Source organism: Hydra viridissima, unplaced genomic scaffold (genome assembly GCF_058129835.1).
Source record: "Hydra viridissima isolate aposymbiotic clone 2 unplaced genomic scaffold, HvirCarnegie_v1 scaffold_4, whole genome shotgun sequence".
Lineage (NCBI taxonomy): Eukaryota > Metazoa > Cnidaria > Hydrozoa > Anthoathecata > Hydridae > Hydra > Hydra viridissima.
In genome coordinates, this window is record NW_028324303.1 from 17981377 (window position 1) to 17999057 (window position 17681).

The 17681-nt window shown below is 27.8% G+C and overlaps 1 protein-coding gene across 1 annotated transcript; it reads left to right on the top strand.

Annotated features, from left to right (window-relative positions):
* Positions 1-2998: 2998 nt before the first annotated feature.
* LOC145201447 (uncharacterized) lies at positions 2999-16037 on the top strand. The gene is made up of 7 exons (XM_090084044.1): positions 2999-3097; positions 7512-7714; positions 7802-7889; positions 10062-10153; positions 12582-12645; positions 15171-15274; positions 15686-16037. The coding sequence occupies exons 1-7, from the start codon at positions 3053-3055 to the stop codon at positions 15855-15857; spliced, it is 768 nt and encodes a 255-aa protein (XP_089940170.1). The 5' UTR covers positions 2999-3052; the 3' UTR covers positions 15858-16037.
* The last annotated feature ends 1644 nt before the right edge of the window (positions 16038-17681 follow it).

Consider the following 17681-nt stretch of genomic DNA (forward strand, 5'->3'; position numbering starts at 1 on the left):
CTCTAACCGCACAGATTATGGGACACAGTTTGAAAAAAACAGTATCATCAAAACCAATTCCTATAATAGGCACCGTGCTACCAAACAGGATTCCACACTTTTACACAGACGTCAGGTCAGAATAAATTATGAACTCAACCCTCGACGTCTTTTCCCGTTTATATTTACGCCTTAGATAACACATAGACGTTGGCCCAACGTTGGATCAACGTCGAAAAATTCGTTGGCCGACATCGATCCAAAGTGGATTTGATAGCCGGCGCGACGTCGCAACCAACCGTTGGGCTAACGTTTGCCCGACGTCGGATTTCGACGTTGGGAGAGCGTCGCATTCTGATGTTGGTCCAACGTATAATTCAAAAATTATTAGTTTTACTTGTTTGCAAAAACTTTGATTTTGATTCAAAAGGTGTGCTCATCTTTTCAATCAAAAACAAAGTTTTTGTAATCAAATTAAATTAATTATTTCTTTGACTTAAGTGTAACTTTTTTTAACTAAAGAGTAACTATTTTTTTAAATAAAGCGCAGCTATTTCTTTGTAACGTTGAATAAAATGTAATGTCCAAATAAGTTTGAATAAAATTTGACGCTAATGAACGAAAATAAAACATTGATTATTGAACCAACTTAAATTAAACAATTACTTAGAGAAAATCAATATTTGTTGTAATAAACATTTTAATTATGTTAAAATATTTGTACACATGTTCGAGCAAAATAACGTTCTTCTCGACTGCTAAGCATCCTTACAAATCTGCATCTTTACTTCACTTTAGACAAACAACAACGTTCGAATGCTCCTCGTTATACAATTTGATAGAAATCTTTGAACTTGCATCATTCGTTTGATGAGCTTTAGGCATTGCCATAACTACTGCTAAAATTATAGGTATTCATATATTTTTGTGTTTATATATATTATATATAAAGTATCTGTATCTCTCTAACAAACTGGATTCTAACGAAGGGGATTTCTTTTCAAAACCACTTCTTCGCGTGATTCAATCTTTTTTAATTTTTTTAATACCACTTTTTCTCGTGATTCAACCTTTCCGAGTTCTATAACGACCACTTCTCGTGACTCAATCTGTTTGTTTTAGAATAATTTCTTTACAACTTCTTTACATAACCAACAGCTTAATAAAAACGGAATTTTTTTAAGAATGGCCGAAAACTTATTCAACACTAAAACTTGAAACACACTGAAAGTATGCAAAAAAGCAAAAATTCAGTCGTATTCCGACGTTGGCCCGACTTTGGTTCGACGTTATCACTTAAGTCATAAAATAAACCAACGCTTCCGACGTTGTGCCGATGTATGTGTGCTAGCTGGGCGCTTAGGTGGGCTCTATATGTTAATCAAGTTATATTATGCGTCTTACTTTGTTGTTGCTTGATGCATTTGACTTTACATTTAATAAAACCGAATCATCTTCCTCAAATTAATATGTAAAAAAATGAACTGCTTCCTGAATGCACATAAGGCTCAAAAGCAATTAGAGTGCAATATATCCGTTTGTGAACTTATTGAAATTAATGTTTAGTTGCTCTTATTTTGGTCTTACATTTGATCTAATGGTGGTAATTAATTACTTCCTGGCCATTATTGATTTCTTTTTTTTTATGCGAGATTTTTTTAACTTATAAGTTTTTTTATTTTAAAAGTCCATTTTCTTAGTTTAATATTTTTTAAAAATATTTCTAAAACTGAATACCTCTTACTCTCTTTATGTAAAATTTTCACTATTTTTTCATAGATATTTCAGAAAGATCTGGTAGAAAAGTAAACAAGAATAATCTTTTGTTTTGGTCAGAAAAAAACATTTTACTTTCCCGGGGATCATTATCGATGACGGCAACATGCCAATGTCTGTCATTTTAGTTTGGTTTACTACTTTTGAAAAAAATTTAGGTTGATTATATTATGCTTATAAAATTTCTGGCTCAAATCTCAAGTGTTGCTCAAATTTTTAACGTTCTTGTTACTACATGTTTAAATGCTAATTTTGCTGACTCAGCAGCTTTTGATAAATTACGGTTATTTTCGCAAATTTTCTATTTCTTCACGAAAAAAAAATCAAAATCGTCACTCTTTTAAACGTTTTTTTCAAGAAGTTCGTTATTTTATTTAATTTTACAAGATTGACCCCAAAAGTCATTTATGAATCCATGTTACATTATCACGAAGATTTATTTATTTGAAAAGTATTTAACTTATGGTAACAGCATAATAGTTTTTAATTTAATTTGATTAAATACAAAAACTAAAATACTCTAGAGATTTTCATAAAATTAATTCCCTATAAATTCCATAGAATTCACTTAAAATTGCCAATGAATTATATACGTTCTGAAAGGGAATTTTGATACTTAAGTATTTTATTTTTTATTTTTTACTGATTTTCCCTACTAATTTTCTTTTTTCGAACTTTTTTAAAGAAAAATCTAAAGAGCTATTTTTGTTAGAAATAAAGATTGATATAGAGTTAATTTATAAGAAAGTTTGTTCTTAAGATTTTTTCATTCTTAAGAGTTGTTAGGATGTTTCTGCACAGTTGTTTACAAATTCCAGTTGTTGAAGAAGTCTTTCTGACACTTCATCATTTGAATCGTACTAATTGACAGCTAATCTTTAAAATCTAGTATTAAATTTGTCTCAAGCAGTCAGCTATTAAAAGGTGTTTCACTTCTGACAGATCTATTTAGGTAGAAAAGTAGGGAATATTTTAATTAGTGCAATATGCAGCACTTGGTTTTAAGGTAAATGAATTCCAATAATACTCCAATAAAATAAAATTATATTGAGACAAGCATTCTTATTATCATCCTTATTCTTATATATTACAATAAATATATTAAATCATATATATATATATATATATATATATATATATATATATATATATATATATATATATATATATATATATATATATATATATATATATATATATATATATATATATATATATATATATATATATACATACACACACACACATTTTTTAATCTTTTTGTTTCTAGATTTTAAAACAATTTATTTTATACAATATGGATCATGAAGATGAAGAGCTCAAACAAAGGATGCGTAATCAGGTAATCAGAGTATAAATTATTCAACAATGTCTTTCCTTGATAACATAATTTATCAACATATAAGGGTGCATCAAGAGCTTCATAATTAAGAAAATGTAGAGAGATATTCTCATCCTATCTATATTCTTCAAAAAATATGAATAGCAACCAAATACTACCTATCTAACCATTTATCACAATTAAAGTGCAGATTGAAAACAAGTCTTACAAGGAATTAAATTAAAGTTTTTCACGCAAAAAACTCTTCACCAATTTTGTGTTTTCAAAAATGATTGAAAAATCCAACACATGTAAGTGAAGCAAATGAAATAGTTGACAAACTTCCAAATGGTTGGATGGGAACGTCTTTTAGGAATATTACAATTTTTAAAATTATTTTGCTAATAAAAAACAAACAAATCTTCCATGTATTGTTGATCTATGACTCGGTTGATCTTATAAAAGTTGAGCTATTCATAAAATTGTTCTCCTATGACTTTGGGAGCTTTAGCAAGTGTTTTTTTTTTTAATTAGTAATAGAACTATGCCTGTTTCTTGTGGTTCTTATTTAAAATTCAATTGGTTTTAATTAGTTTTCAAAAAGGTTGTGAAAACCCAAATATCAAAATAAGGTTCTATTGTTATCAGGGACTTGAAATAAAAGTATGAAAACTGTAAAAATACCAAAGTATTTTAATAAATTTAGGTGCTACTAAGACCCATTTTTAAACTATAAATTTCAGACTCATTGGTGCACTACTAAGCCCTCCACTTTTGACTTAAAAAAATCCTTATATTAAAAGTCTAACTTTCCTCAAAACTTTTTTTTAACTCACAAATTACTCAACATTAACAAGCAGAAATTTCTTACATCTTACAGCAAACTTTCTGTTGTGTAAAATCAAAACATAAATAGTTTTATCATTTTCCTATTTTAATAACTCAATATAATAAGTATTTAATTGGGTTCAAAGTATTGCAGTTCTTCCAAATATATCTTTGATAGTGAAAAGATTAAAATATAATGCTACCATTTAAGATTTTAGTAATTAGATTTAATCTTTATTACTTAGAATTTTTGTCTATGGCTAGCAATGGCTAAAAGATTTGCCTGCGTGTCACTTTTGTGCCAAAAAAGCACGCAGGCAAATCTTTTAGCCAAAATCATTTTAGCCATTTTCCTTTTAGCATTATTAATAGCATGGAAAGAGAACAAATTATCTGTATTTCAGAAATCCAGAAAAATCTCCTATTTCAAACATGGTTAGTTTCAATATGTCAAATAAAAACAAACTCTCTGGTCCTACAAGTTCAGGAAGAAGTTTGGTATGAATATCTACCACAATCTGTGGTATTGCTTTACCTATTTTGTTTAAATATAGCATCTATAGCCAGGAGATTTGTAAAGCTGAAGAGCAACAGCTTACCAGAGCTGGCACTAAAAAAATCCACCCAAAAAAATAAAAAAAAAAAACCACTTTAAAAAAACCATGTAAAAAGTTTTTTTTTTTTCAAATTTAAAATCTGTTATTAGTTTCCTAATTCTTTTTTTCAATTAAGAACAGATATTTATATTTCATGACATTATTTTTTAATTATTTGATAGGGGTATTTGAAATATGATTTATTAAAATTAGGGAAGTAGATTACTGAATTCTTATCATTAATTTTCTATATCATGAAGTGAAAAGTAAAAAGGATTAAGGGTAAAATTCAAGAAGCAAACTTATGTCAAGTTTGACTTGAATTTCAAAGTTAGGCTTTGTCAACTCAGACTTCTATTCAGTCTGTTGTGTGTTGGTCATTACCAAGAACAAATTCATATGCCACTTTCAGATCCAAACCCTAAGCCATAAGTAACCAAAGTTTGGCCATAAATAGCACTTTGGTAATCATATAATCTTTTGGGGGATCTTATAAATACCTCATTGGTGATCAATATCTCTTGATTCCTCCATTTTTAACAGGTTCTGTTTGAAATAAAATACATGGAAAACCCAGAAAAAAGAGTACAAATACAAAGAAAAGAAAGTGTCATGGTAAAATGTGATTCATTTTGCTACTGTGAAATTGTAATTTATATTGTAATAATCTAACTGTGGTGGTAGTAGAAGATTGGAAATACTTAACATATAAAAGAAGATAAATTTCTAAATGCATATCCACCTTTTGCTGATTTTTTAAATATCTGTAAAATAAATTCTATAAGACAAATTTTCAGTCAACATGAAAAACCACTTCTGATCAATATAATTTAAGGCCATAAAGAGATGGAGGAAAAAAAGGATAGATAGTTTCTCCCTAAAAAAAAAGAAACCTTCGTGGGAAGAAATAGCATAATTATTTAACAGCCAATCCATTTGAGCTACGAGAGATAAAGAAGAACTAAGAAAATGCTGGATGAATGGAAAGTAAAAAGCAAAATTGTTTTTAAAGACAAGCATCCAATAAACTTATGACAAGTTTAGACATCTAAAAGAAGAATGGATGTCTAAAATATGGAAGCCCTAGTCACCCTCCTGTTCCATCACTGGAGATTGAAAGTGGTCTGCAGATAAAATTAGGAATAACTTGACCTGTTGTTTCATAATTTAGTTAATAAGTGTAGTTTTATAATAAGTCATAATTAGTAATTTAGCTAGTAATTATATTTTCATAATTAGTCATAATCTTTGAGTCAAAAAGGATAGCAAGACATTTATTTTTGGTAAGATTTAAACTTTTTATTTTATTTTTTAAGCATTTTCAACTTTTTTTTCCTCCTCTGCAAACTGCTCTGTATTTAGAAATCAATACTACCTCTACAATCATTTATGATAGTAGCCAGTATTGCTACTACATTTGAAGAGATTCAAAACCTTGACAAAATAACTCCTATGTACTTCACAATTGCATTTAGAATGAGAAGAGATATGAAATCAGAACCTCAGATTTTTTTCTAGGAATAACAAAATCATCACCTATTTTCTCATTCAGATCAACATGTTCAAGTTTTTTATTAGCATTTATGCAGCTTATCTCCATTCTCTCCTTTTTTTTCAAGATCTCTTCTTTTCTCTTTCCTTCTTCTATTCCCTATTTTTTTTAAAGCTTATTATATAGGTTGATTGAAAAATTTTGAAAGCAGAAGTGAAAGAGTGTAAATTTTTACCTGAAATTAGTTTATTTATTCAATATAATCACTCTCAACTTCAATACAGTTATTCCAATGATCCTCCAATAATTTTATACTATCTCTGTAACTATTTTCTGGAAGATCTGCAAAATACTGATCCATGACTAAAAATTTATCCTGATCTCTTTGGATGGACAGCAGAAAGTCTGATAAATTCATTTAATTTAGCTATCATTAAAACACCTGTTTGAGAATAAGTATAATCTTTATGAAAAATGATTTTTTTTTTGCTAAACCAGATTTCTTTTCATGAATCTTAACATCCAATTGATCAGGTTTTCATTCAATTAAAAGGTTAATGATAATATTCAGAGTTAACTGTTTTACCTTTTTCATGATCAATAAAATCCCTTTTAATTTTAAAAAGATTGATCCTAAAACCTTTTCTGCCAATCATCCTGACTTCACCTACTTTGGAGCTGTACAACTAGCCTCAGTCCACTGCAATCATTGTTGTTCAATTTAGGATCATGGTAGTAGATCCACGTGTCATGCATGGATCCACGTGTCATGCATGGTCATGATTATTCTGCTTAAAACACTGCAAACTATGCTAAGAATTTTTTTTCAATCCAGGTTTTACTATAAGCTGCTAAATTTTACAGGTAACTTACTTGGATTCAAATACTACTAAAGGTGTACATTATGTTAAACTTCTCACTTTTTCTATAAATGCATATTCAAAAACATATTTAAAACTAGAAAGTTTATTATACAAAGCAATATTCTCATTTGACTTTTTTCATCTTGCTACATCAGTCAGAATAATTTGATATTTCAGTCAATTCTTTTAATGCGATACTAGTTTTTTGATAAAGAAATTTGGCATAGTTTTTATATAAAATGAGCCTAAAGATGTTTTAAATTTTCAGCAATATTATAGTTGTTTATGAGCGATTTTGCATATTAATTTAATGTCAGAGTTCAATTTTAGTTTAATGTCAGATTAGTTAGATTAAATAGCAATATGAAACTTGTTTAAATTATCATATCATAAGTAATTTAAGACCTTTTATAAAATTTAACAAATTCAATCAAATACTATCACTGGTTTTATCTTTCCATTTTTGGTTAGGTTACATCAAACTACTTTTTTATATAAAGAATTATTAATCATAAAAACCATGCTTTAAATTTTTTTTTTTTAAATTGATAAATATATTGTTTATTACCATTTATTTGTGTGTTTAAAGGACTAAGAATATACAGAAAAAGTAATTTCTAAATTTTTATGATTACAATATCTCACTTTCTTTTTAGTTACTACAAAGTCAAAGTGGTTCTTTTTATCCAACCAATAGTCCAATGCCAATCAGCTCGGTCACTAGTGCTTATTATCCGTCTAATCCATCAGTTGCACCAAACACTCCTATGATTGGGCCTCCTATGACTCCATTAACACCTATGATTGCTCCAATGACGCCAATGTCTGCAGAAGCTTCTGGTATTATTCCTCAGCTTCAGTAAGAAAAATAAATGGAATACGAGAGCAGTTAACAAAACTAATTATTTAATTATTTCTATACTGTGAGTGTGTAATGTCTTTTCAGGAATATAGTTTCAACAGTAAACCTTAGCTGCAAGCTTGATTTAAAAAAGATTGCCCTCCATGCAAGAAATGCTGAATATAATCCTAAGGTATAAATGCACACTCTTGTTTCCCTTCATCATTATCAAAATCATCATCCACCACAAACATTTGTACAAAAATTTATATATATGAATGTATATATGTATATATGTATATTAGAGTGACAAATAAATGCATTAAAAAATTTTTTTTTTTTCTTATGCTCTTAACCTTTTATTTGGTTCCATTTAATGAAAAAATGACATTGGGAAATTTTGGATACATATTATTGATGTTTAGGGGTTGCTCAATCCATTTTTTTAATCTTACAAGACTGCTTGAACCCACGTTTTTCATATTTTATCATATATCATTTCTATTTTACTAATTTAGTTGATAATGTTATCAATATTTTGTATGTATATATTTTATATGTTATCAATATTTTATATGTAATATGACAGAATTGTCGCATTCTGTTTTGATACTACTTCAAGCAGCACAGGTATACATTTAGGTGCTTGAACCTTGCTGGAAAAATTAATTGGAAAGTCTTTATTATGCACAGCCTGTTGACACCATGTTCACGAGTGATTTTATCCCATGTTTACAAAACTTGTTTTGGATCATCTTCTTGTCCCGAGGTTAAGTTGTTTCAATGATTTCATGATCAGTGGAGTAATTTTAGTTCTTAATCATGGCTCTTAACTGATGCAGATCTTAAAGTATATGATTCACTTGTACCACCAGCAGTAGAATTTGCTGTAAGTATGATGCAAAAATCAAAACAACCTTGCAACAGTTACAAAGAATTTTAGCAACTCTTGAAAGTTTGTTTAGGAAAAACTCCTCCAGGCCAAAGGGGAATAACTTTTTGTTCTCCTGGTGCTATGCACCAAGCATGATGGATGGCGAAAGCATTGTACTCTATTAAAATCTTCTTGTTTCAACATCAATTTCATGTAACAAAAAATGAAAAGAAGAATCTTCTACGACTTTCGATTTTTTCAATATTGATTTACATGGAACATTGGTTTCCATCTCTTCATCTGCTCCTCATAATGGCTTGACACTGTTCTGGAAAATTTAATCATTTCAAAATATTTGACAAAGAAGTTGCTGAATTTGCCATAAAAGCCATTGCAGGACATTTATGGTATTTAACTGAAAACGTTGTGAGTCCCTCTTTTTTCAGAAATGATGTTGATAACCAAACTAAAGAAAAAATGTTGATTGCACATGAAAAGCCAGCCACAAAAACTCTGTTAAAAAGATATGGAGGTAAAGGATTAATGGATCAAATTGTACACATGAACTTAGATGATTTTGTAACAAAGAGATCAAAATATGTATTTGAATTGCTTGGAATAAATTGGGCATTTATGAAGAAACATTGCCCAGATAAGTGGAGTGCAATAACCAAATACCAGAATGCACATAAAATTGTTAATTCTATGAAAATTGTGAATGACAAAGTGGTGAAACTTGTTTCAGATTACACAAAAATCTTAACAAAAGATGAAACTCAATTGCAATATATTTTACAAAATGTGGAAAATCATTGACTTCAAATTCCAAATATGCAAAAGTCCACAATTGTGAACATGATATTATCAGATTTAAGGGTCAACGTAAAATAAAAACGAATGTACTTCTTTTTTTATTACAAAGTTTTAATTATTTTATTCAAGTTTAATTTTATTAATAAAAACAAGTGAACAATCAACAAGCAAACAACCTGATTCAAACATTGATTAAAATCAACAATTGATTAAATTCAAACATTGATTAAAATCAACAAGCAAACAACCTGATTCAAACATTGATTAAAATCATATAAATAAAACTAAACTTGAATAAAATAATTAAAACTTTGTAATAAAAAAAGAAGTACATTCGTTTTTATTTTACGTTGACCCTTAAATCTGATAATATCATGCTCCTTGAGCAAGCCCTAGGTATGAAAATATCCTAATAATATTTTGCACAGTTTATTTTTTAGTTAAAAGGAACACAATAAAGGGTTGAGAGTCCAATTTTGAGCAACTTGAAATTTTTTTTGTCACCCTAATGTATGTACATATATATACATATATATATATACATATATATACATATATATATATACATATATATACATATATATATATATATACATATATATATATATATACATACATAGATACATACATACATACATACATTCATGCATACATACATATATATGTATTCTCTTTTAGAGATTTGCAGCGGTTATTATGAGGATTCGTGAACCAAGGACAACAGCCCTCATTTTCAGCTCAGGCAAAATGGTTTGTACTGGTGCAAAAAGGTATCAAATAACATTAGTTTAACTAAGGGAGCTATAAAGAAATTACCAATACTAATTTCTTTTTACAGTTTATAGCTTAAGCATTTTAACCTATTTGTTATATATATGGGTATTCTTTTTGTAGAATAAGCAACTGAGTAGAAAATTAAATTGTTTGTAAAGGTGAACTCAATGCTCATGAAAGTGACATTACTTATAAAAAAGAAAATTTTTTTTCACTAATGAGTGATGTCCTATTTAGCTAAATTTGTGTTATTCATAATCTATAATTTTTACTTACTCTATTTTAAATATACAGTATGCGACAAAGTTATTCATATCCCAAGCATATTGTTAAACTGTTTTTGTACTCTAACATGTTTATTCTTTATTGCTATGAAAAAATAAAAATGCTTTAAGACAAAAATAAAGATTAGTTCTGTGTTAATAGTTATGATGTTAAGTTATTATGTTTGGTTATATTTTGTATATAACATTAAAAGTGCAATTTTAAATACGCCATAAGTACTCATACTTATTGAATTATTTAGTGCTGTAAGTTTATTTTTTGATTTTTTTTTACTGGTAAGTTATATAATTTTGTTTCTCTGCACTACAGATGTAAAATTTAAAATATTTAAATAATTTCTTCTTTTGTTTTACTTCAAAAGTTTTCCAAAGTGCCTAAGACCAAGGAAATTAGTGTTGAGGAAGGCAAATGATTGTTGATGATCATGAAAGAGGCTTTGGGTATAGAAAAATTGCTGAAAAATATAATAAAAGCAAGGCAATGGTATAATCAGTAATGCAAATATATAAAAAACTGAAATTGTGCAAAATAAAGCATGTTCAGGCCAAAAACAACATCTAGAGAAGATAAGCTTATTGTACAAGAGGTAAAGCGAGAGCCTATTATTTCTGCCAGAACTATTAGAGAAACTAAATGTGAACATTTCTGATTGAACAATACAACGTAGACTTTGCTCTGCAGGAATTTTATGGATCCTGTGTCACAAAAAAACCTTTTATTTTGAGAAAAGTAAAGTTAAATGCCTTGCCAAAAAAGTATTTTTGAAAACCACTAAAGTTTTGGAAATCAGTTTTATGGTCTGATAAAAGTAAATTTGAACTAAAGAATTCCAAAAAAAGACCAAATGTATGGGCAAGAAAAGGAAAACCCTTGGCCAAAAAAACTATAAAAGTAATCATCAAATATGAAGGTGGTAATGTACTTGTTTGGGCGTGTTTCAGTCATAACGGAATTGGTAATTTAGTTCAAATTGAAGAAAAATTAACAGGAGCTGGATATGTGAATATTTTGTGGAACAACCCTCTCTGTCGATAAATTAGGATTACTGGATCAATTTGCCTTTCAACAAGACAATGATCCAAAACATACAAGTAAGATTGCCAAAGTATATTTTGAAGAAAAACTATTTAAAACACTTAATTGATAGTATTCCTTGTTGCTAGCATTAATCAATGCCAAAGGACTTCTTACTAAATATTAACTATAAAACAAAAAACTCAGATATACTTAACAAAACTTTGAGAGGTATGAATACTTTTGACACTTCCTAATATCACAACTTTTAAATAATCTTTTGTTTTTAGTTTCAATTAAAGTTATTTAAATCAATTTGCTTTTTGTTTTATTACTACAACATCTTTTATGATAGAGCATGAATAATTTTATTGCATACTGTATTTTATAAAAATAATATTGGATTTGATTCTATAAGGAAAAGTTACTTAGAGAAATTTAAAGAATGATCAAAATAATTCCTGTTACATTAATTTTCTGATGAAATTTTAAGACAGAATTAACACTCTAAAAATCTCAAGTAACTTATCTCATATAAGCACTACTATTATTTGAGTATGCATGTATGATATAAATATATGTAGTAAACTAAAGTCTTCAACTTGCCATAAACAAGATCAAGGTACTCTACTACTTGACTGCATGAAAAAAAGAAATGCTTGCGCTGAAGTATTAATTGGGAATTTGATGAGTTTTTATATTACTTAGTTAAAAAAAATCTTGTGACACAGTTTAGATAATGTAAAGCTAATAGTTTTTATCCCTATGTAGTTTTTTAGTTATATTTAGTTTATTAGTTACTTTTTAGTTATTTATAGTTTAATGAACTTCATTAAAACAGATTCAGTCTTATTTTACTAAAGCTAAGTAAGTTATTGCTCATAAAGTCTAATAGTTTCTTTTTAAATATCTAACAGAACATCTTTCTTTGTAAAAGAAAATCATCTACATTCACCTGCTAAAAATGTTACATACCAGACCATATACTCAGTGAATTATGGTTTGACAACATTTGTATTGGCACATTTGTTTCAAAGCAGTTTCTTATCTTTTAGTAAATAGCAAATTCTTAAAAAGAATACTTTTAAATAATAATAATTATACCATTTTTAAATGTACTTTTAGTGAAGAGCAATCAAGGCTTGCAGCTCGAAAATATGCAAGAGTTATTCAAAAGCTGGGTTTTCCAGTAAGTTCTCCAGTTTTTCATACTAAGTTTCTTTGAATTATTCAGTTATATAAAATCATGAAATATATATAAATTGAATACTCATTTGTGTGCACCCAGATGTTTATTGCTCATACAAGCATTTATGATGTTGTTTTATTTTACAAGAAAAGTCTATTTGTTGTTTTACTACACAGTGGATTTACTTGCAAGCTTTTTGATCTAATTCAATTTTCCAGTCTGAAGCTGAACTCGAACTTTCTATCTCAGATTTATGAGACAAACCTGTAGACTAACTTAATGGTTGTTTTCATATATTTAATGCTACTTTATGAAAATAGAATTTATCATTAAAACTTATTCCATAATCATAAATAAATGGTTTAACATTGAGCATGGGTAACATGTTCTATTCAGTTTTTATTTGTACTTATCATATATAAATTAAAATGCTCTTTTGAGAATAGGACATTAAAGTGTCAAAAAAGTCTAAAACTTATTTTAAAATATGATAAATATCATGTGGTTTATCATATTTTAAAATAAGTTTTAGACTTTTTTGACACTGAAAATATGATATCATTAGGAATCTTATGTTTCAATGCTTCTGTAGTATCTTTAAAGGTTAGTATTTTTAAACCAAGTTTACAAGGAGGTCATTAGCTTTTTTAGGAGTAAAACCAAAATATTCTCCCTTTAAAATTCATGTTTTATTTTTTGTATGAGGCTTATGTTTTTTAGAAGGTAAGCATTTACTAGCCTAACTTGTACAAGCAGGATTAGTGAAGACATTTCTTAAAACACACTTTACTCTGTACAATGTAACAGCTGTGTGGTTGCAAACTTACAGACATGCAACTATATTGAGTTGACCTTTTTTTTAAAGATTTTTTCTCTTTATTCATTTTAAAGATTTTTTCTCTTAATATTTTTGTGGGGGATCATTAAGCTTTTCAGATTTAATACATCTCGCCATTAAAATAGGATTTGTTGAATAAAACATAAAATTGATATATAATTTTTCAGATAAAATTACACTAAGCTAGGTTTAGATCCTTTTTTTCTGTCTGGAATTTTGAACTCCAAACAAGAAAAATTTCTTTTTGTTTTGCTTTTTAATTGTCCTGTTAGATTTTAGCAGCAGTTTTTTATGGCAAAAAAAAGCAATTTACAGTCTCCATTGTGGAAACTTTACAAATCTTCTGCTATGTTTACGAATTTTCTTTTCCAAAGTGTTTGGCTTTTGAAGCCTTAAATTTATTTTTTTTAATTTGTTGATTTTCTTACATGAAATCATATCATATGCCATGTTTTATTCATTAAATATTGACTTGTAGAATTTTATGAAGGCAACTAAAAAATATATTTGACATTTATGATATGTTTTATTGAATAGAGGTTAGTAAAAATATGTATTTTCCTCCTATAAATTCACCTTAGTATCCAGCAGTATTTTTTATTATTTTCACAATTTTTCTGGCATCAAAGAGACTGTGAAATCAATCAATTGCAATGCTTTGTTCATTTTATTTTTTTGATTGCCTAAATTTTTTTTTGGTGATAAAATTTCCCTGTAATAGTTGACCTGGCTCCAGCAGTTCATAATATGCTAGACCTTAAGTAAATAAACAGCATGGTTTTAAAGCCAAGGATATTTGGCTTAGAAATTCATGTTGATTTAGACAGAATAGTTTTGACTTGTTTTTTATGGATTTTTTTATGCTTCAGTTATCCTGAAGTCACAATAAGATGTGTAAACTTTTTCTTTTGTTTCTTCAGAGAATTTTTTGCAACTATTAACCCATTTTTACTAACAGAAAAATGCTTGTTTACATTTGCATATTTTTTTGAACCAAAAATAACTCAGTTTATGACTACTTTGAAACTTAGACATGAACTGACTGTAAAAGAACACAAAATTATGAGTGAATAAAATAAGAAAAAAATATGATTTTTTAAATTATTAAAAAAACTTTGTTAAAAATTTTTTCAAAGCTGATTCTCAAAGCTTTTTAAACGCAAACTAAGATATAAGGAATATTCATTACATCCTAGTTTGTTTTAAACAGTTGAAATGTTGGTATCAAAATTGTAATAATCTTAATCATTCTTTCTCTTTTTTTAGTAATAAAAATCCAGTTAAGTAAGTTATTATAAAAATAGTTCCTATTGTTAGTTAGTCATTGCTAAATTTGAGCAGCTGCAAAAAAATTGTTAAGTTTAACCAAAAGTTATATATACTTTTTAAACTTTTATTTAAGTCAAACACAGTTTAATCATATCTATAGACTTCACATAATTTTCTTAGGACATTATATTACCAAATATAAGATAGATATAAATATGAAATATAACTTGTTTTATATTAAATGCTTTATATTAAATGTTTTTATATTAAAAATAGTTGTATATATAAAATCATAAAAAAATTATAGTTCGTTGTGTTTCATTACTTTAAATTCATAAAGGAGGAAATTTTAATGACATGTATCTCTTTTGATTTAATAAAGTTCAATTAGTTTTCACTTTTGGACTCTTTATTTCAGGCTAAATTTGTGGACTTCAAAATTCAAAATATTGTGGGAAGTTGTGATGTTAAGTTCCCTATAAGATTGGAAGGATTAGTATTAGCACACAGTCAATTTTGCAGGTTTGTTTGAATTTAAAATTTTTGTTATACCTAGCATTATATTGTAATAATTTAATTTTAGTAAAATCTTCACTTAACTGTCCTTTGTGAAGCAGGTCTGTAAAAAGCTGCTGGTCCTTAGGAGTGCAAAAGGGCTTAAGATATAAAAGTTAGCATAATTGGCACTGCTGATAGTCCTCTTTCTGATTATCTTTGACATAGCAGTTCTTTTTAAAGGTCAATTTCAGTTTTCTGTATTTAAAAAAAAATTGCATTCTATCTTAAAGTCAAAGATCATTATAAATCACCAGAAAAACAAAGATGCATAAATTAAGTTCATGGTAAGTGATTTTGTTTTTTTGATATCCTGTTAAAGTATCTTTTTATAAGACTTTGTAAAAATTTCTTAATTCTATTTGCGTTACTTTTTAGTTATGAACCTGAATTGTTCCCTGGTTTGATCTACCGAATGGTGAAACCTCGCATTGTGTTACTCATTTTTGTTTCTGGAAAAGTAGTACTTACTGGAGCAAAAGTTCGCTCAGAAATATATGAAGCATTTGAAAGCATATACCCAATTCTACGAGGTTTTAGGAAAACTTAACAATGCTGTTTTAGGCTAAAGCCTAAAATTCTTCAACAAATTTCCGCTTCATTTGTTGCTACAGAGAATATGCACTCATATGAAATTGTAACTTCATGTTGAACTCCTTTACTAAAGTATTTTATAACAATTGTATCTGTTTTAATAAGGATGAAATCATATAAAGAAAAATTAATTCAATTCTCAAAACACTTTTTAACAAAAAGCTTTGAGTAGTTTTTTAGCATTTTTTACAAATGTCTATATATATATATATATACATATATATATATATATATATATATATATATATATATATATATATATATATATATATATATATATATATATATATATATATAATACATGTATATTAGGGTAGTTTAAACCCCCCTTTAGATACAAAAAATCTAGGTTCAGTGTTTTTCATGTGCTGTGGTTATCCTTTGCAACTAATTTATGCCTGATTTTAGCTCAAATATCAAAAATTAAGTACTGGCTGAAGTCCATTTTCTGTTTTTTAATATATATGATTTCAGCTCAAGCATCAAATGCTTAGTACTGACTTAAGTCCATTTTCTATTTTGTAATATTATAGAGGTATTTTGTAATATTATAGAGGTAGCATGATTTTTCATAGATTATTTTTCATTATTATTCTTAAAGATGTTGAATTAAGAGAAGTAACAGCATTAATTTCCGCGAAATATTACTATAATTAAGTAATTATTACAATTACTATACTTTAGTACTTTCATGATATATTCTTTTAAATTAATAAGAAATTTGTAATTAAAATTTATAATCAGTTTTTAATATATTTGAATTTCTATGGTCTCACTGATTGCTGGATTGGGTTGATATATAGCAGAAGAGTGTTAAAGATCAAAATCTGAGATGTTTCCCCCTGGTGATTTAATAAAATGTGCCATTGTAGCAGTATGGGCAAAATTCTGTATCCCATATCTTTTTGCAATGACTGCAGTTTGTCTCAAGATTTTTTTTGTAAGCATGACTGGAATGAAATCTGGTTTCCATTTATGTGATTTTGATATACTATCAAATTGATAATTCATGTCCTACCCATCATTTGTGTCATCTACATCATCACAATTACTAAGTGTTTCAGGTTTTACAAAAGTGACATTCCTTCTTAGTGTAGACTCCAACACTTTCTGTTATCTTTTAATTGCTTTTGTGTACTTCTTGTCTTTGGCTCCTGTTACAGCATTCCTCTCCTCCCTTTTATCTTCCAAGGACGAAACATCAGCAAGTCTCTCATTCTTTGTGATTTTTTTGTTGGATGAAATGAACTCAGCAGCAATTTTAACACATATCAAACAACATCTTTATTTCTTTTTTGAAAACTTGCCTTTGTTTTACAGCTGTTGCACTGCGTATGGAATTATTCTTAGCCACTGCAAGTATCTTATTCCTAATTATTAAAACTAGAATTTTCTCAATCAAAAATTTACATAAATTACTATATATAAAAAAAGAGGGAGAATGAGAGAGAGAGAGAGTGGGAAGGAGGGTGATGGAGAGGGCTGGAAACAATTTCATTCTTCTTAAACTATTGAAAATCTTTGAATTGCTCTCTTTATTTGCTTTAATTATATTCCAGCGACAAAGTTGCAGAATTTGTTCACCAGTTGGTAATTGTGAGGATTGTAGAACTTTAACAGCATCTTCCACCAAGAAGATTCTGTGTTTGGATCTAGTATCCTTCTTTGACATTGTTTTATATAAATTAGTAATTAAACTGTAAAAATTTGATTTATACAACTAGCTGTAAGTATTCTCCATAACATAAGAATTTAATATATGGCACACACAGATATTACA